Source organism: Phocoena phocoena, chromosome 16 (genome assembly GCF_963924675.1).
Source record: "Phocoena phocoena chromosome 16, mPhoPho1.1, whole genome shotgun sequence".
In the NCBI taxonomy this organism is placed as follows: domain Eukaryota; kingdom Metazoa; phylum Chordata; class Mammalia; order Artiodactyla; family Phocoenidae; genus Phocoena; species Phocoena phocoena.
Genome location: NC_089234.1, coordinates 12,752,169 through 12,773,178, shown reverse-complemented (window position 1 = coordinate 12,773,178; position 21,010 = coordinate 12,752,169). Strand labels below are relative to the sequence as shown.

Sequence of the window (21,010 nt, the reverse complement as noted above, 5' to 3'; positions counted from 1 at the left end):
ATACTGCTGGTCCCTAGTGCTCTACTATCCCTTCCTTGGTGTCCTAACCCTAGCCACCCCTCTATAAATGATATCTTCACTAAACTTTCTTCAATTACTCGTTTTGAGTGTGTCATTTGTTTCCTGCTAGGACTTTAACTGATACAAGAATATATAATAAATGCCAAAAACTATTCACTTAATAATTTAAAATAGGAGAGAAAGAAAGGAAGCCAAAGAAAAACTGCACTTCTGAAATGGTATAACTGAAGTGACTGGGATGTGAATAGTCCCACTGCACATTTATACACTGCCTTACAATTTATAACACATTTTCACAAACGGAGTTTCTCTCAATCAATAAGGTGGGATGCGATCACTCACAGAAGGATCTCATCCCACTGAAATTCCATCTGATCCATCTCACCTTCCGATTCTCCCACTCCGTCACCCCTTCAGACCTGCTCTGTGGACCCCCACTGTCATCCCAATTGTTTCCTAACCTGTTTGTATTTCCTCACCCGTCTCACCAGAGCATACTTATAGTCCATTACCCCTCAGATGTTCCACCACTTTTATTTTGCCAATCTCTAATCCCTCCCAGGTCCCTCACAAGTAACTCCTGCTGTCTCCATTACTTCACTGCCTCACCTTTTATAACCTGAAACACATCCCCCCACAACCTATACTCACGGCCAACAAACGATTTTTACTTAAGGTAACAGCCTCATTCTCTTTAACCTCTCAGCTCCCTCTGATGACTGTTCTTTCTGAGACTCTTCCCCTCTGTGATAAGTGGTGGTCTAAATTTTCTCCTATGTTTCTGATTACCTATCTTCTTCCCCGTTTCACCCTAGGTGGGAAACACTAGCTATTTCTTTTAATCTTTTTTTTTGCGGTATGCGGGCCTCTCACTCTTGTGGCCTCTCCCATTGCGGAGCACAGGCTCCGGACGCGCAGGCTCAGCGGCCATGGCTCACGGGCCTAGCCGCTCCACGGCATGTGGGATCTTCCCGGACCGGGGCACGAACCCGTGTCCCCTGCATCGGTAGGCGGACTCTCAACCACTGCTCCACCAGGGAAGCCCCAACACTAGCTATTTCTTAACGTTCTGTTTTCAAACCTCTTTTTCCACTCTACCTTGGAAATCACTACTTCAACTGCCACCATTATATGGACGGATGATTGCTAAATCTTTGATCTTCAACCACAATCACTTTATCCTTTGCAATACCGCCTTTACAAATGTCTGTTTAAAGTCTCAGAATGGATATCTTACCTGCACTTAACTTGTCTCAAAGTTCTCCCAAACCAATCATCATCTTGACTTTTCTATCAGTTCTGTCTGTTTCTTCCTTCTGGTACAACCAGTCTCCTGATCACCAAAGGTGAAGCCTCAGAGGCACCCCTGACTCCAGCCTCCAGCCTCCAGCTTGTATGCCTCATCAATAAGCTGCCAAATTCTCCCCATTCAGCTTCTGGACATGGATCTCTCATTGTTTCCTCACTACTCACTTTCACAGCTACCTTTCTGCTCACAAGACCACATGACCACCTAGACTATAACAGCCCAGACTGCTGTAATAGCCTCCTCTCAGTCTCTGTCACTCCTCCTTTGTCCCATCCAGCCTATGCAACATGGCTGGGTAGGACATTCTAAAGCTAAAGTCTAACCTCATTATTCTTCTGTCAAAAAACTTCTGGGGCTTCCCTGGTGGCGCAGTGGTTGAGAGTCCGCCTGCCGATGCAGGGGACACGAGTTCGTGCCCCGGTCCGGGAAGATCCCACATGCCGTGGAGCGGCTAGGCCCGTGAGCCATGGCCGCTGAGCCTGCGCATCCGGAGCCTGTGCTCCGCAACAGGAGAGGCCACAACAGTGAGAGGCCCGCGTAACGCAAAAATAAAAAACTTCTGGCCTCCACCTTCCTCTGGAACAATAACAAAATTTCTTGGCCTGGCTTTCAAAGCCTATTGGGCTTGACTATACTTATCTTTCCAAACCTATTGCCCACCACCCAGTACCCAGGTACAACCTATTAAAGTGCTCTAAATTTCATATTTTATTTTTAATCAAGAAATAGACATTTCACCACCTATTTCAAAGAATTAGGATTAAAAGAGAGTTAAAATGAATGTTTTGTATGACGAAGTGCTATTCCAATTTCAGATATATGAACCTAAATACAGACCTTACATAAAAATCAACTCAAAATTGATCACAGACCCAAATGTAAAGCACAAAACTATAAAACTCCTAGAAGATAACACAGAGAAAATGTAGATGATCTTGGGTATGGTAATAATTTTTTAGATACAACACCAAAGGCAGGATCCACGAAACAAAGAATTTATAAGCTGGACTTCATTAAAATTAAAAATTTCTGCTGTGCGAAAAACACTGTTAAATAGAATGAAAAGACTGGGAGAAGATATATGAAAAAGACATATCTGATAAAGGACTGTTACCCAAATATACAAAGAACTCTTAAAAGTAAACAGTAAGAAAAAAAAATCCAATTTAAAAATGGGCCAAAGATCCCAACAGATACAAAGATACACAGATGGCAATAGGCATAAAAAGGTGTTCCATATCATATGATATCCAGGAAAAGCAAATTAAAACGAGATACCACCACACACCTACTGCCATGGCCAAAATCCGCAACACTGACACCACCTAATGCTGACAAAGATATGGAGCAACAGGAACTTGTACCATAAGATCCAGCCATTGCACTTCATGGTATTTACCCAGCCATTGCACTCCATGGTATTTACCCAAAGGAGTTGAAATGTGTGTCCACACAAAAACCTACACACAAATGTTTATAGAAGCTTTATTCATAACTGCCCAAACTTGCAAGCACCCAAGATGTCCTTCAGCAGGTAAATGGATAAACTAGTACATCCAGACAATGGAATATTATCCAGTGCTTAAAAAAAGAATGAACTCTCAAACCATGAAAAGACATGGAGGAACCTTTAATGCATATTACTTAGTGAAAGAAGCCAATCTGAAAAGGCTACAGACTGTATGATTCCAACTATATGACATTCTGGAAAAGGCAAAAACTATGGAGACAGTAAAAACATCAGCAGTTTCCAAGGGTTTGCGGGGAGGGACCAGTCAATAGGCAGAGCACAAAAGATTTTTAGGGCAGTAGAAATACTCTGTATGATACTATAAAGATGAACGCACACCATTATATTAATACATTTGTCAAAAGCCACAGAATATACCACACCAAGAGTGAACCCTAATGTAAACTATGGACTACGTATAATTATGACGTGTCAACGTAGGTCCATCAGTTTTAGCAAATGTACCACTCTCGTGGGGAAGGTTGCTAATGGGAGAGGCTATGTGTGTGCAGGTAAGATGTATATGGGAAATCTCATACCTTCCGCTCAATTCTGCTGTGATTTCAAACTGCTCTAAAAATGATTTTTTTTTTAAGTTTGCATTTTGGGTATCTATCCTAATCCCTGGCCTCCCCACCTCTTTCTACTACAAACTGCTTAAAGGAAGGAACGATATCTCAATCTTTTCAGCCCTAGCATCTGACATAGTACCTAGGGGATGGCGGATGCTTAACAAATGTATGCTGAATAAATTAACAGCCAGTGCTTAATAAAAATTGGGCTAATAGTTGACTGACTAAATCAATAGTAGGTCAATACAGGTTTCGACAACAAGGTATCAAGTCCCCAAAGACCAGAGGATATCATTTTTCTGAATAACAAAGATCACTTTTATCTAGCCCTGACAGCACATTAATGGAATATTTTTCCATCCTTTTTAAGACAGAAAGAATTGCTGATACTTAAAACTGCCAATATGAATTGAAATAAGTTTCAAATTGGTGACTTCTAATATAATCCATTCAACTAGCCAGTTTATCCAGTTTACCAACCAAGTCTACCAGTTTAGGTATTTGACCACAATACAGATTCAACTGACAATTTTCTGGTAAATCCGGAAAACATTTATTCCATAGAGGTTCAATGTTAAAGGAGTTTAAAGAAATGTTCTTAATGATTCCTTTTATAAAAGCCCTAAAAAATGAAGTGTCCAAAGAGAGTTTCCACTAGTAAACTCAACCTTTAGCACATTTCAATTATGTCTATTACACATGCAAATAGGGCTTAAGAGCCACAGTGCAACTCAATACTGCTTTTCTTCCTTTCTGTTTTTTTTTTGCGGGGCGGGGGAGTGAGTACCAAATCAAATTAATGCTATTAGAGATTAAAATACTCCATTATCTCTCTTGGGACTGGGCACGCACACTAATACTGCGATGGCAAAACAGAACCTAATTTATAAATGTCTATGGGGATTAACAGTAATTTACTTATTATTACTCTCACAGGATATCTTTTATGAGATCTGGTAGGCAAGACAATTAGGAAATTGTGGTCAGTGACACCAAAGATCATGGACAGCAAATTCAGACCTAACTGGTTTTCCATCATGAAACGGTAATGACGATACTGTTGAAGAAGTCCTAAAACTTGAAGACTGAAAGATATCCATGAAATTAAGGCATGTTCCATCAAGAATATCACGTTCAATCAAGTTTAGCTTACTATTTTCTCCTGGTGAAGAAAAGAAATGATTATTTAAAATACAGTCAATCAAACAATTCACAAATTTCCAAACATAATCTGTATGAATTCCAAAAATTCTCCATTTCTTTACAACTAAGCTTCTCAAACTTTGTTCTCTTTAGTACCCCTGATCCATGAGAATAAATCTGACAAGCATAAAATTGCCTCGACATCTCAAAATTTAACTTAAAAATTCAGGTAGATTTTTACGTTTTACTCCCTATCATAACTGTGCTTCTCTTAATAGAAAAAGAATCTTTTCTCCTTAAATCTTTAGGAACCTTGTCACTCTGGGAAATTGTGTTGTGATTATCCTGTTGCTCTGAGTAGACCCTGGTCCACTGTCTGCCATATATCCACTAGAGTCTATCTGAGGGTACAGGGGAGTGGAAAGCAAGTTGTTCTGTTTACTTTGGAAGCCAAACAGTGAAACTGGACAGAAGCGATGAGAACAAGGCACCAGGGCCCTTGACAGGGCCTGACAGAGCACAGGCTCTGTCTGCGATCAAGGCCAACCCAGCATCCCTGATCAGCCTTTTCCTATGAGGAGAGGTTGAGGACAACCTGGGCAGAGGTAACTCTTCCAGGAAGGTGGAGGGCGAAGCAAGTTGGCTCACAACACCCTTGGCCAAAAGTACCACAAGCTGGCTCTGTACTCAGGACAAAGCCAAGTTCTGGAAAAGAAGCCTTGGTGCCCTCTGGTCACCAGGAAGGCCTCCAATGTTCAAGAACACCCTGCAATGAGGCCCCTGGCCAGAAAGCAACTGCTTCCTTAACCTGTCATCTCTGCAGACCCTTCAAGGAGAGGTACTCAAGGCAGCCAGACTTCCTGGGGACCCTCCATTTGGTGACACAAACCCCAAACTCCTGTGTATCCTCCTTGGAAGCAGAGCTGCTGGGGTGACTGGGGGATTTCTGGCCATGCTACACCCTAGGCTGAAAAGCCCAGCCTTAAAACATTCTTGGCAAGTAAGAGCTGGTTTCACAGGGCTACGAAATTAATAAAATTTTGCTAGAAAAGAATTTACTGTTTTGTGTTAAGATACACTCTCCAGCCCCCTCCCCAAAAAATATAAGTATAATGATTTTACTGGAAATTATACATTATACTATCTCTCAGAACGCTGAGCTCGGAGACTGCTCGAGTAGAATCTTATACTTTTGGTTAAAGAACAAAGACAAGGGCTTCCCTGGTGGCGCAGTGGTTGAGAGTCCGCCTGCCGATGCAGGGGACACGGGTTCATGCCCCGGTCCGGGAAGATCCCACATGCCGCCGAGCGGCTGGGCCCGTGAGCCATGGCCGCTGAGCCTGCGCGTCCGGAGCCTGTGCTCCGCAACGGGAGAGGCCACAGCAGTGAGAGGCCCGCGTACCGCAAAAACAAATACAAAAAAAAAACAAAGACAAAAGAGTGTACTTTCGCTGACAAAGAAATGAAAGAGCCAACTTCTAAACCTTGGTTAGAAGGGATATACTACCACCTGTGTGAATTTCCTAAGGCAGGGACCCTCTTCCCAAAGGGATCTCTGAGGAGTTTTGGTAAGCGGCATTTATCTTTCTTACTATGATAGCTTTGAACAATTTAATTTGAACTCAGTCTTGTGAGTTTATGAAAACCTCATCATCCTTTAAGGTAAAGCCACAGCTTAGATATTTACCCTGCACTGTCCTTATTAGTGCTATGCGATAATTTCTGGACACAGGATTTTATAGCAATACTGATTAGAATACCTTTGCCTTGAAAGTCATAAAATAAAATTTCTACTTAATACAGGGAATACTTTTACTTAATTTCAATGTGGTTTAGTTTATTTCATCAAAGATTATTACTGAACATACATCTTGAAAAAAACTTTTATCCAGTTTATTGTTTTCTACCAAATGTATGTCCTTTATCAGTCAGTGAAAAACATGAGCTCCTAACTTCTTTTATTTACGGTTTTTAAAGTTGAGAATCTATTGTTACTTGTAAATAATTTCATTTAACTTATTTAAACCAATTGTTACAGATTCTGTAGATGCTTTGTAATAAGATCATAGCAAGAGCTACCATTTCCAGGTTTACCATGTGGCAAACCTACCTTCAGCACTTTATGTGCCTTACATCATTTAATCTCTTCCACAACACAGCAAGGTTGTTATTCCATTTTACAATGAGGCTTAGAAAGGCTAAGTAAGTTCATATAGCTATTCCAAAGACTCAAATCCAGACCTGAGTCCTAAACCTGAATTCTTAAACCTATCCTGTACTCGCTTTAGGATATTCTACTATTACTGTATTTAGATATGCTATTACTATATTTATACTTTCATGTAACACTGAAAAGTCCTCCGGTAGAAGTAGTTAATCAAATATACCTTCTGAATCAAATATTAAATTATGTTTGGTATGATTTCCATTTTAAATTTATTTGGGGCATTTAATTTCTTTTAAAGTGAAAAAATCTACATGAAACAATATATGGTACACCTCAAGTAAACAAAATATGTGATTAACCTGAATACCCCCATTCCCACACCAGGCTCCATAACAAAGAGGTTGTTATACTTAATGCAGAGCTGCTGCAGGGCACTCACTAATTGGCTCCTGGTAGCCTAAAGTAACAAACATACTTCCTCAGGAACCTACCAGGCAGGGAAGGACAGACAAAGACTATAGTTCCAACTAGAAAAGCAATGGTAAAATTAAGTAGTTAGCAGACAACTAATGATATAATAGTACACAGTCACAATTTATAAAACATTCCTTCCAAACACATCTCATAATTTTTAAAATAAGCTTTCTTGCTATTTACTAAAACAATTGTCTATCTGCTCATTCCCCAACGTAAAAAATCATGTTCAATGGTCAGGAACAAAAGTTCAAAGGCCTCTTCCTTGAAGAAGCATTTCCTGATTTCTAGCAAGCTGTTCCTCTCCCTTCCCGCAGCAAATGCTGTGTTCAACACAGTTCACTCTGCCTGGATTACAGGTCACTGCTTACACATCCCTCTCCCTAGTTTATGAGGCTACTAGTAACCTATGAATCTTATCTTCAACCCATCCAACCCCTAGCCCCAGTAGAGTTCTACAGACATGTTTGTGAAAATAATTTTTAAAATTGGCAATTTGAATTAAGTTTTATCCTGGACAAGGTGATCCATGTAATTGCTATTGAAGTAGTAGTAGCACTTTTGTCAAAAAGATATGTAAGCTTAAAATAAATATATAAAATACATAAAACATTTTTACTTGATGTATAAATATATTCAAAATAGTTACATAATACTGTAGTTTAATATTTATGTTCTTACACATTTACATTATAATTATTATCTGTCATATAATAATACTGAATTATATTGAACACATCAAATAATCAGGTAACACTGCCACCATATATTAAATATATAGAAACAGCACCCGTATTTTAAAAATTAAAGCTTTACTGCTATGAAAAAAGGTAACCACAGGTGATATGGTCACAGTAGTCAAAAAGGAAATGTTCTAAATATAGAAGCAGGAGGCCTGGAAAAGTGGTATACAGAAGTAAGGGAAAAGTATAAAAGAAAGAAGTTATTCTCTGAGTGAAAAGCTAACAAAAGGGGGCAAGGTTTGGTAAAGCCAAAAGCCACTGGAGAGAAATACATGGAGTAATTACAGTGTTAAGGTGAACACATTTTAAATGCATTAAGTCCACAAGCAGTTACAGAACACATTCTTGTGTTCAAAGAAGCCAAAATATTTTCCAGCTTCCAAAAACAAATTCTCAAGAACTGTTATTATGTTGATACTAACTTGCTTGTCTCGAATAACTCAAAACACATAATTCCTATTCTCTAAAAACAAAATTCTAAAATAAACAAGACAGCACCTCATTAAAAACACAAAAAAACGTAGCCCTCTCCATCAAGACTGAAATGCCAAGTTTGATTCAAGACTACAGACCTGACATTGCTGTAATACAGTTTTTACAGTACTGTGATTCATCAAATTGAAGACACCGATTGAAGACACATCATTGGAATAGTCCTCCTTGTTTTTTCTCCTTTACTAGTCCCCCACCATCCCTCCCCTCCACACACACACACACACACACACACACACACACACACACACACACACACAAGCAGAATGGTTAAATCCCATCTATATTAGCCCAGAAATGTATCTCAGAGAGGCTCCCTTCTTCTCCATCCTTACTGTCAAGTGACCTCCATCAACTCTCACCTCAACAATCACGGCAACTTCCCAACTTGTTCTCTTGCCCCAAAGCCTCCTCCCTGTTCCCACTCCTGGCCCCAGCAGACCCCCCCACCATGCTACAGAGTTATCTAAGATATTACTCTGATCATATCACAACCCAACTGAAAAGTCTTTCAAAGTACCCCAACGCCTATACAATATCCAGTCCTGAGCATGGAATTCAGACCTAATATTTACATGACTGCTTTTATGAGCTCTAAGAGCAGGATTTATATCTTAATAACCTCTGCTGTCCTTGTCTATAGCAAGTATTGCTCTATCTTATTAAAGTACTGCTGTTCATCCAAAAATAATAAAAATGAAAATATCATTTGATTATCAGATCTGAAATTCGGAAAAAGTCATACTGATGGCCTGGAGCAGCCACACGTCGGAAGCAATGGAATGAATCAGACCTGCAGGGCTTTCTTCATATTCTTAATCTTCAGAGTATAACATGTTTATAATAAAGGTTTGCTGACTGGGAGTTTTCTGAACCAGAACTCGATTCATACTCCAACAATTTCAAATTTACACTGGAAATGATTAGACCAAGTATCTGAAATTGGGACTCTCGAGTCTCAGACTTAAAGGTACCATAAGATCATGACTTGAGGGGCCTTTGCATATTATGTAAAAAACAAACTGAGGAAGGACAGTCTTCTCTCTGCCCTAGATCCTGACAGTCTTAAACTGGACAAGGAAAGTAGACTGCCAATTTGGAATAGACAATTTTAGCCAAGAGGCCACAGGTAAAAAGTAAAAAAGTCTAAATTTAGAATCACGTAATTTATGTCTCACCAATGTATTGCTCTTAAAATATACATGTTCATTAATGGAAATTAACGAAGATTATTAATCTACATGTAACAAGCTTCTCTGCTTGTTGATTTTGCAAATAATCCTCTCAAATTCTATCTTAAAGCAAAAAATTTATATATGATTTACAAAAATTAGTGCACTAAGGTCATTGGAATATAATCTTAATACTCTCCTATCAGAAACTTCAAGAAGACTTACATACTACAACTTGTATTTGATCATAACAACCTGTTCTCTTTAACTATTGGACTGGCTATGTGTTATCCTGTGTCCAGTGCCTAAGAGCTCGTTAATTACCTAAACTATATCTCCATAGGTCTTGTTAATTACCCGTCTCCTGTCTCAGAGGACCTTGTTAATAACTTGTACAGTCTCTCTAAAGAGGTCCTAACAACACATTAAAATTAAAGATGCTTTTCTTTTAGCACCTGTCAAGTGCTGTAAATTGAGAAATTTTCACATCAGTTTATTAGCCTACAGTAGTTTTTGTGGATTTTTTTGGCTTGTTTTCTTCTCTCAGATTCTCTGTGTATCTCAATCTCTCAGCTCAAAATAATAATAATGATAATAACTTAGCAAAGTCTGTCTTTTTGTTAGAGCTTTTATTGTTTTCAATTTTGAAGTCTATAAATATCAATTTGCATTAGTAAGTTAGCAAAAGGATGGCATGGTTGGTGTCTGCAAATTAACCCATGGGGAGATGTACCAATTAATGAAAGCTATTATAATGAGTATTAGGATGACAAAGGGTAAAAAAGTTTCAAGTAGTATCTGGGGAGTTAAGCATAAAAGTTCTAGTTAGTGTTAAGGGAACGAATCACATCGCATATTTCATGCTCCTAGTCATTGTTTCATTAGACACATTCTGTAAATCCCTGGGCACTAATGGATTAATGGCTCCAAAATTCATGTCAAGTTTTTGTTTTCTGTCTCATAAATGAAGCTACAAATTTTCAGCTGTGTAAAAGATTTATAGGCTGCTATGAATAACAGGGAGATTATCTTTAATATTAGACAAATAAGGATAAAAAATAAATATTGCTATTAAAGTAAACCTTATGCAGGATAAGGTTTATTAAGCCAAAGACTGAGCTTTAAACTTATACAGGAAAAAAAAATGTCCATAAGGAGCATTATAAAAATGAAGGTTTTAAAACTATGACTATAGGTCTCTTCTTTAGGATCATCTGTTTACTATAACTTTTTAAAATAAAAATATAAGTCTACAGTAAAGTCTTTTTTATGGACATATTATACAACTTCATAATAATGGTTACATGCTTAAAAGCCTATGGTGATTTTTGATTTGAGAAAATTAGAGACACATTTAAATATACATTCTAGATAACTAACTTTTTTGCAGCTTTTAAGAAAGGTATGGTACAATCATCACCGGAATTGATTAAAGAAAGCAGGGACGGAGGAAGGGAAAAGAGAAGTAGGTTAACCTGATCCGGAAAGGAAAAGGCATACTATCATGCAAAATTATAAAATATTAGTGATAAATATGAGATCGTCATCTCAGACACTATTTATGTACTACCCTAAAAAATACCTCTTTGGCCTAAGTTCAGAGCAAAGAAGTAGACAGGTTCTTCCACAGCAAATACTGCAAAAGGAAATATATGCATACATGCTCTAATAAAATCAGTGATACTAGGCATGTTATTATACAACATACCATTAAGTTCTCCTAGCACAACTAAGAGTTTGCTACATGGTATATTCACAACTACAACAAGGCAGAAAATAATGAAGGGAAAGTGTGTTCTTTGTGCAGGTCATAAATAGAAGGATGTTCCCAAAACAAAATTCTCTGGTAAAAATATCTCCCGTAAGGTCTTGCTCTCTGATGAGCTACCTCTAACATCAAACAACATTAACTCATCCTACAGAGTATGCTTATATTACTGACTATATTTTTTTTAATTTCAGAATAAGACATACACCACAAATTTTCTCCTTATATTAATGGACTCTCTTAATTAACCAGGAGGTATTCTTCAGTCCTAAACTGGAACCTCAGAAGACTATACCTCACAAATGTAGTCTCTTCAATTTATTACAGGTAGCATACAAACACAAGCATATTTTTTAAATGTTGTTCATCACTACTGATGCCTTGGTGTTACCTGAATCCTGAAAAACAACCCATCCACAGATGCCATAAATATTTAACAGTCAGACATTTCTGCCTGGTCTTCAACGCGTAAGTAAATTTAGATGTTTCTTAGCCATTCAACCAAATTCATACTCTTCTCCACACCCCCGTTTTAGTCAAGCCGATCTCCTCACTGATCCCTTTACTTAGTTGGGGCCCTGTAGACAAAGCTAATATGACTAAACTGTCCATTCAACTATGACTTTACCAGCACGACTCCTGATTCCTATTCATAAATAAGTACTTACTGAACTTTTATGAAACAGATGATATAACTTAGATCAACAATTTTTAAGCCTGAGAATCAGCAGGAAGTTTTTTTTCTTTAAATGCTGACTTTTATTTCAGGGCCTACTCACTGAAGATTCTAGCACTGATGACATGCAGTGATCTAGGTGCTGCAGGCACCCACAAAAGAAGATTCGGCACAACTGTTCAGCAGTTGATGCAGGTTAGTTGGGACAACTAAAACTGAGACACAATGGACATCGCACAGCAATTATGTTCTATATCAGCAGAATTCCACAGAAGGGAACACTATGTTATCAATCAAAATAGGATTAAAGAGTTTTCAACATCAAGGATAGCTAGGCTTAGGATACTCAGAGATGAGTGAAGACTGCATTCCACAGCTGAGCCCAGGAACAGAGCTGGCCAAGCTCACAGGGACCGCAGGGTAGAGAGGTGCAGTAAGGAAATGAACTCACCTGGCACAGAAAGGTGAGGAATTGTAAAAGAAAAGTTGGGTAGTTAAGAAAAGCCTAAAATACAATAATCCCTGAAAATTAGGAACAAGAGTTTGGATTTGGTGTTGCACACCAGTGGTTCTGAAAGGGTTCTGAATTAAGCTTTCTTAAAAAGAACAAGAGGCACTATGGCCTCTGTGCCGTAAATGATAAATAATAATGATGCTACGTGCTATAATAAATAAATGCAAAAATCACAGTAACAACATTCTGAAAATTTATCATTCAAGACAAGGTTCAACAATTATTCTTGTTTATCAGGTGGCCTTCCAAATGCATTCAGGGACCCAGGTTGTCCCTATCTTATGGCTCTGCCCTTCTTAAAGACCCCCACCCAGCTAGTACAGGGTTCAGCAAACTATCTCTATAAAAGGTCAAATAATAAATATTTTTGGCTTTGCAGGTCATACAGTCTCTGTCATAACTACTCAACTCTACCATTATAGCACAAAAGCAGCCATAAACAAATGGGCGAACTGCACTCCTAGAAAACCTTACTTGCGAAAACAGGCAGCAAGCCAGATTTGGCAACCTTCAGCCTAGGGTATGGAGGAAGACAGGCAATATGGAGGACTGTATAGGAGGTTTTCATGGGACTAGACCTGAAACTGGTATACAGTCATCCCTTGGTATCTGTGGGGTATTGGTTCTAGGACGCCAGGAGATTACTCAACTCTCTGGATGCTCAAGTCTCTTACATAAAATGCCATAGTATTTGCATGTAACCTACACACATCCTTCCCATATACTTTAAGTCACCTCTAGATTACTAACAACACCCAATACAATGTAAGTGCTATGTGAATACTGTAAATACAATGTAAATGCTATGTAAGTAGCTGCCAGCATGCAGCAAATTCAAGTTTTACTTTTTGGAACTTTCTAGAATTTTTTCCCCCAAATATTTTCGACCCGAGATTGATTCCACGAATGCAGAACCTGGGGATATGGAGGGCCCACCATACATCTCTTCCACTAAGTCTTCAATAAGCCAGAACTTGGTCACATGTCCCCACCTAAGTGAACGGTCTAGCTCCATCTCTGTAAAAAAAAGGGAAATCTGGCTTGGTGAACATACCCACCTATTTCCACTTTCCAGAGGGAAAATAACCCAGTATTAAAGAAGAACTGGTTGTGAACAAATTATTGAAAATGGTATAACAAACATTCAGGAATATTTGTTTTTGGAAAGTTAATTACTGCTGATGCAAAAAATCATTATTTTACAAATTGTAGGGTTAACCACATAACAAATTAGTTGATACTGATTCTGCTAAACTACCTGTGATTTGTAATTAAAAAGCAAGAGGAAGAGCAATTTTAAAATACAAACAACTCAATACCAATAGTAAATTAAGAAAACATTTTCCTGAAAACTATAATCCCAGCTACCCTTTCACATACATGTGTAGTAGGACTTTTACAGCATGCCAAGTGTTAGACAGTGTCCACACTTCTTAGAACTGGCATCCAGGACACACACAATACGGGACACTCACCACACCCAATTCAGTGTTCTCTGGGTCCACAGCTAAACCATGTTCCTTAACTGGCTGCACTCAGGTCGGGACATGACTGAGCGCTGCCCAATGGGACACATGTGGAAGTAATGGGTACCACTGCCAGGCCTGGCACATAAAGACGTCCCACATGTGATCCTCCACTCCCTCTCCCTGCTGCACGGCCTTGGAGGATGGGTGTTAAAGGGTGGCATCACAAGAAGGAAGGAGCCTGGTTCCTGAGCAACTGTGTTGGGCTGAACAATAGCATGGAACAAAGCAGCCACTTCTTCCAGCCCCGTCCCAGAGAATTCAATTGTGACAACAAGGAAAAATAAACTTTTACTGGAACAAACCAATGAGATCTGAGGTTGTTTATTGCAGCTGATAACCTAACCTAATTAATACAGAGTTCTTAACAAACTCCAGAAATATGTAAATTAGGATATGAATATTAAATTTTGGTAGTCCCTTAAAACTCACTTAGATTTCTAATCATGTTTAGTTGTATATAAAAATGCACACACCTGCCTTTATGGATCTGTTGTTGGTGTTAGCAGGTGTCCCAGTGTTATTAGCCCACACTGAGCTGGAAGCAGGAGACTAAGGGAATGAGAGAATGAAAGTAGCATTTTAGGAAATCCATCTGCTATACCGTGTTCATTTAATCAAAAAATGCTTTCCAATACCAGCTACTTCCCATCATGCTGGAGATGAAGGGTTGAAAGATGAATGAAATGCAGGCCCTGCCCTCATGCTGTTCATGGAGGTGAGAGGGAAAAAAAGTGGCTGGTCATATTAGTGAACAACGAGATGCCCACAGAAAGGAAGATTAGGTAAGAACGTGCTGCAGCACAAGGAACAGCTACCTCTTCCTACAAGAGTAAGAGAGGCTTCAAAGAAGTGGGGGTAGGTGAGAGGAAAGAGACTGAGAATTAGTAACTGCAGGGAAAGGTGTTTCAAAGAGCCCTGCTCTTTGTAGAAGTAACCCAACAAAAAGCCTAACTCATTTCCTCTCTCAGTTTTATGTAAGACTATGGGATCTATTCCAAGAACAGAACCAAAATGCAGTAATTTTTGTGATTACGAGGTGATTTCTTCAGGTGGACTTTACTTACAAAGAAATAAAAACTAACTTTCAAGAAAGCGTTCCTTAGTATTTAAAATTTTTTTGGCATAAAGAAAATTCTACGGTTGTAATCATACACATTATTCACCCAGAGGGTAATAATATGGTTCCTGTGTACCTGCAATCATAGCGGAGACAGCTCACTAAAGAACAAAATCCAGTTCCACAGCTACATATTTTACCCTTCACTTTGTTCAGCATTCTCAAAAACATCAGTCGGGCTTCCCTGGTGGCACAGTGGTTGAGAGTCCACCTGCCGATGCAGGGGACATGGGTTCGTGCCCCGGTCCAGGAAGATCCCACATGCCCCGGAGCGGCTAGACCCGTAAGCCATGGCTGCTGAGCCTGCACGTCCGAAGCCTGTGCTCCGCAACGGAAGAGGCCACAACAGTGAGAGGCCCGAGTACCGCAAAAAAAAAAAAAAAAGAAAAAAGAAAACATCAGTCACAAGTGTCCAAGAGAGGACTTCCCTGGTAGCGCAAGTGGTTAAGAATCCACCTGCCAATGCAGGGGACACGAGTTCAAGCCCTGGTCCGAGAAGATCCCACATTCTGTGGAGCAACTAAGCCCGTGCACCACAACTACGGAGCCTGCACTCTAGAGCCCGTGAGCCACAACTACTGAGCCCACGTGTCACAACTACTGAAGCTCGCGGGCCTCCACGACAAGAGAAGCTACTGCAATGAGAAGCCCACGCACTGCAACAAAGAACAGCCCCCTCTCGCCGCAACTAGAGAAAGCCCACGTGCAACAACGAAGACCCAACACAGCCAAAAAAATAAATTAATGAAAATAAATTTAAAAAAAAAAAAAGAGTCCAGGAGACTCTGTAAATGGATCTATTTAGCACTACAGAAGAAAATAATTCACAGCATGTGTCCTAGTGATGTGAGTCTATAGCTTCAAAAGTGCATTTGGTTTAGATGTTAAGGTGAGAAATCTAAAATGTCCCATATAACTGAGGAATGATACTGGGAGGATAAATATGAATAGACCAAACTACCTTAGACTATATCCTTCCCAATTCCACTCGAGACAAAGTTGCTTTCCAAGAATTTGAACTGCACTCTCTTCCTAGATCTATTTATATTCAATCCTTCTTTTTTTATACTATTAATTAGACCTACCCGTTTATTGCAAATGTTTTACATTTATCACAAAGATGGTTTGTGACACAAAAAGGAAGAGTAACTTCTCAGGAATCTACAAATGTTTCTGTTCTTATAGCTGGCATCTCATGAATATGAAGAAGAGAAATTCTTAAAGTTAAAAAACCTATTGTTTTTCACATATTTGCAATCATTTTATACAAATATCATGAAACAGCTCTAATTTTGATACAGTATTAATATCGAAGTAACCCAAAACAAAGCCTGAATTTCACAAAATGCCACACTCACTTTTAAAACATTAATTTTTAAGTCCACGTAAATAAGCCCAAGTATAAGGCAATTAAAAATTTGAGGATACCTATTTTTCCATATGCTGCCATAATTTAAAAATTATTTTCCTATTGTTTCCCATTTTTCTTGCTTTTCTTTGACTAACATTATGTAAATTATCCAATCTCTAAGTTATCTCAGTTCTTTACAGTAATCCTCTTCAAAAAAAGTTCAGTTAAAGAGGGGATAAAAGCAAATACATTTCTATTTACCTCTGTAGTTTAAGACTTAACCGCAATATGTGAAGTACACTATGTAAAATATCAAAATGAAATGCTTGAGAATAGCATAAAAAAACCATGGACTCTTCAATAAAATATTAATACCATATGATAAAAACGTATTTCTTTGGAGTACAGTCTATAAAGAAAACTGAACAATACTTTCTAAAGCCACAGCAAATACCCATTTATTGATAAAAGAAACACAGACTTTCCCTGGAAAACTCTAAATGCACGTTTTAGAAGATCAGAAGACAGGCAGGAGATCACAAGCCTAAAAGGGCAATTGTTAGTACTATTTTCTGTTTATAGTAGGACAACACAAAGCACTGTTCTTGAACAAAGTATGACATGGCAATGTAAACAGCAACCACCGTTTATGGGTTCCCTATTTGGGGCCTGGCTTTGTACCACGTACTTTATCATTTATCGTCTCCCAATCCTGTCAAGTAGATATCATTTTCCTTATTTCAAAGATGGAGATGCTGAGGTTGAGAGAGGTCACAGAGCTACTGAGCCAGGTTTCCCACTGGGGTCTGAACACCATACGTCCTTGCCTTGGGAAAGAATGTCTATGTTACATGGCAAACAGTCTACCATGCTCTTCCATGATGACTGCTTAAGATTCCAATAAATTCATCTTACTCTTTGCTTGAGGTTTCCTTAATGAGCTATTCCACCATTCACTTCTGTAAAATCTATCATTTTATTTAAACCATACGGTTCCAACCTGTACTAAGGAATTAGAAAAGTACTATTACATAACTGAGAACAGATTTTGAAAATCTAAACCTTATCATGATAGATTATTTCTATAAGTCATCATTACAGATACTCTTTGATGTATTTAGAGTACCCACAAGGTTCACTGAATTCCAATAAACATTCACAAATAAAAACTACTCTAAATAGCCATTTAATAAGGATAGTTAACACCTATTATGAAAACCATTAATACTTAAGCCAGCATTTCTTAAAGAATAGTCCATAGGCTGCTATTGGTCCATAACTAATCTCCGGAAAATAACATCTAGAAACACAACTTATCACCTAAATTTCTGGCTTGAATTAACTCCCACTGGTGATTCACTCCCACTACATCTCATCAAAAGCTATGCTGTTTTCTCTGTAAGTTTCGGTGAGCTTCTGGCTAACATAAGTAGAAATAAACTACAGTGGGGATTAAGAATCTTTTATCCTTCTAAGACAAAAAGTTCAATTCCAAAGATGTATGCAACACTGCCCGGCTCCAAAATTAATTATAAAAATAAGATAAGAATTATTTTTCAAGTAAAATAAAAGGAATTTAAAAAGGATATTTGATACTTTCAAGTACAATATTTTCCAAAATAGCACAATTTCCCCCCGTTAAGCTTACCTTGAAGATGGCATTATATTTGAAGCCCTGAATTTTGTTGTAAACGGATTAGTTGACTCATAATCAAAATAGTCCTGACGATTTTCACTAAATGCATTAGGTGATTTCAAGTCACAAGGGCTATCAGATCCCCCATTGTTAAGTCTATCAGATCTTCTGCTGTCTTTTTTTCCAGTCACTCTTTCAAACAGGCTAACTTTCTCCCTTTTTTCTCTTTTATTTTCTTTTCTTACTTCAGTTGATTTTGAAAATAAATTCATGCTGCTGTCCCACGATTCGTTGCTTTCTTCAAATGGATTTTTCTTCCTTGGCAGTGTTGCAAATTTTTGGGGTAATGAAGCAGTCACATTTGTAAATGGGTCATTTTGTCTTCCGAAAGACGATTCACCTTCACCCACACTGCTGTCAGGTTGGTTCATTTTAGAAGTATCAAAGCTTAATGTTCTTCTGTGTGGAGATCTGAGACTTCCTGCAAACAATTTTGTAGTTAGTACATAATCAGTGACACATTACATCACACTATTTGACATGTTCTGTGTGCATACTGCTGTTTTTAGAATGAGAGCAATTAGCTATTTAAAGATATTAACCTTTTAAAATAATCAAGGAAAACAACCTTAAAATGCTAAGGTACAGCGTTATGTAGGCTAGTAACAATTAGTATCTTGCTAGACAATTAGTAATTTACTCAGCTCAGAAAGAAACAATCACATAAACAAATTATAATGTCAAAACTAAAGGTTCTGCTTGGCATCACAGTGCTATAAATTCTCAGACTTTTTTTCATCATTAGCATTAAATTTACTTTCTTACTTCTGAACATTAAAGGTTTCTTTTCTAGGAACTTTCTGATACAACGGAATATTCACTTATGCTTCAGGCTTTTGAGACAGGAGAAACAGCAGTTAAGAAAAAGAAGCCAGGCCATGAAAAGAAACCAAGACTCATTTTTATTCTCTAATAATATAAATACAGTACTGAATGCAGACAAGCTCTGCCTTTAATAAACTTACCAATTTTGAGTACAGTAGGTACTCAATAAATATTCGATGACTAAATTTAGAAAATACTAGCAAGAAACTCCAATTTTTATTCTCTAACTTTGAAGTCAAACTTTAAAAATTAAGAGGGTAGTTCAAACCACGGAGGATCAACAAGAAAGAATGCATGAGTCACCTACCACTTTCCGGAACTGCTCCAAAGGAACCTATCTGGTGTCCGAGAAGATGCGTTTGAGCAACGGTGCCGGACTTCAGCTTCTCCGAGGATACATGGGCCCCAGTTAAATCAGACATTGAATGCGCTGAAGAGAGTCGCTGAGGACCCAAAAGGAAAGGCTTTTTTGGTTTAGATTTCATCTGTATTTCACTACTTGAAAATTCAGCATTGGCATCAGGCATGTGAGAACTTGGAATGATTGCAGAAGATGTATCAGAAAATGTCCCATCATTTTTTCTACCTTTCATCTTATCTTTTAATTTTGCAAAAGGAGATCTTGTTTTGTCCTTCATTGATAAGTCAAACATACTTGCTGTCATATTGTTCCTCATAAATTGAATATTGACCTTTATCTCACCCCTGTTTTTGGCTCTTTTTCCTTGTTTGGATTCTAAACTAAACCACCTTGAAGAGAAGGAAAAACTGGGTTGTAACATGTAATGAAGAGAGGATTACTGAGCTCTGTTGTATACAAACAGCTTTTTAGGTAAAGTTACTCTACATCAAGGCAATCTAAGCACTAAACGAGAAATTGTCAGCCAGAGTGCTTCTGGTTTTATTCAATGCTTCATTTAAAAAACAGATAAGTCTCTGTCATGTGGCATATACTGAAGGCATCAGTCTTTTTTGAAAAGCTATTTAGACAACTTTTTCTTTCATGATTTGAAAATCACTCATCATCAAAAATTCTTACCAACCATACATAGCCTATTATGTTTCCATCTGGGGTAAGTGTTGCTAATGGCTGAAGAACATTTTTTAGCAGTAAAAGACACTAAGACAGAGACCCTGAAATAATTCATCAATACAAACTATTTTTGAGCACCATAAAATGATAATGACTAATTTTTAATAAAATAATATTTAGCCTCTATCTCAAAATAGTTCCTCTGCAAAAGCTATTAAAAGAATTTTGTTAATATGGGAGACTACTCCATATAGTTTGCTCATCATGAAAATCGCATATAATTTGCCATATAAAATGGGTCAAAGCCTCTTCCTGAATAAAATATGCAAATTAATAAAATGCAAGAAGTGACAAATAGTAATAAATCTTGTAAAGCGTTTTTTATGAAAAAAGAAAGCTTACGTGCTTCCTCTTAGAATCTATTTGTTTCATTAACTATTGGTACTGTGACAATACCAAATAAAACTTATTTTAACTGGAGCCATATCCTATGCTTTTAGTCACTTCAGTGAATTACACTGCCCATTTTTAAATGATGTGTAAGAAGCAAAGTTTATTTTGGTTTTGTTTACAGTATTTTTATCCATGAGAACCTCTCCAGCTGTTGGTGTCACAAATGGTCAGTCTACAGGGCAAACAGCCAAAAAAACTACAAACTCCAGCCTAGAAGAGTTTCCACAATGTTTTCACATTACTTAACAATGAAGTATATTATCCATCCCGTATATATCCGATATATCCCGTATATATCCGTATATTATCGGAGACAGGTCATCATTTAAATACAGCTCTGCAAGTGTTAAATTTTCTTAGCTACAAAAGGAACTCTGATCTAATTTTACAGGATACACCAGAAGAAGCTACATTTACTATCAATTGGAAGACTGGTTCAAAGGCC

At 38.0% G+C, this 21,010-nt stretch overlaps 1 protein-coding gene across 1 annotated transcript in view; it reads right to left on the bottom strand.

Annotated features, from left to right (window-relative positions):
• The window catches only part of RAB11FIP2 (RAB11 family interacting protein 2), a 37,680-nt gene that overhangs the window by 11,855 nt on the left and 4,815 nt on the right, over positions 1 to 21,010 (bottom strand). The window contains exons 2-3 of the mRNA XM_065894502.1: positions 19,387 to 19,829; positions 18,207 to 18,675 (exon numbers count right to left, since the gene is read on the bottom strand). Coding sequence (XP_065750574.1) covers positions 18,207 to 18,675; positions 19,387 to 19,829 — 912 coding nt within the window. The remainder of the gene's footprint in view (positions 1 to 18,206; positions 18,676 to 19,386; positions 19,830 to 21,010) is intronic.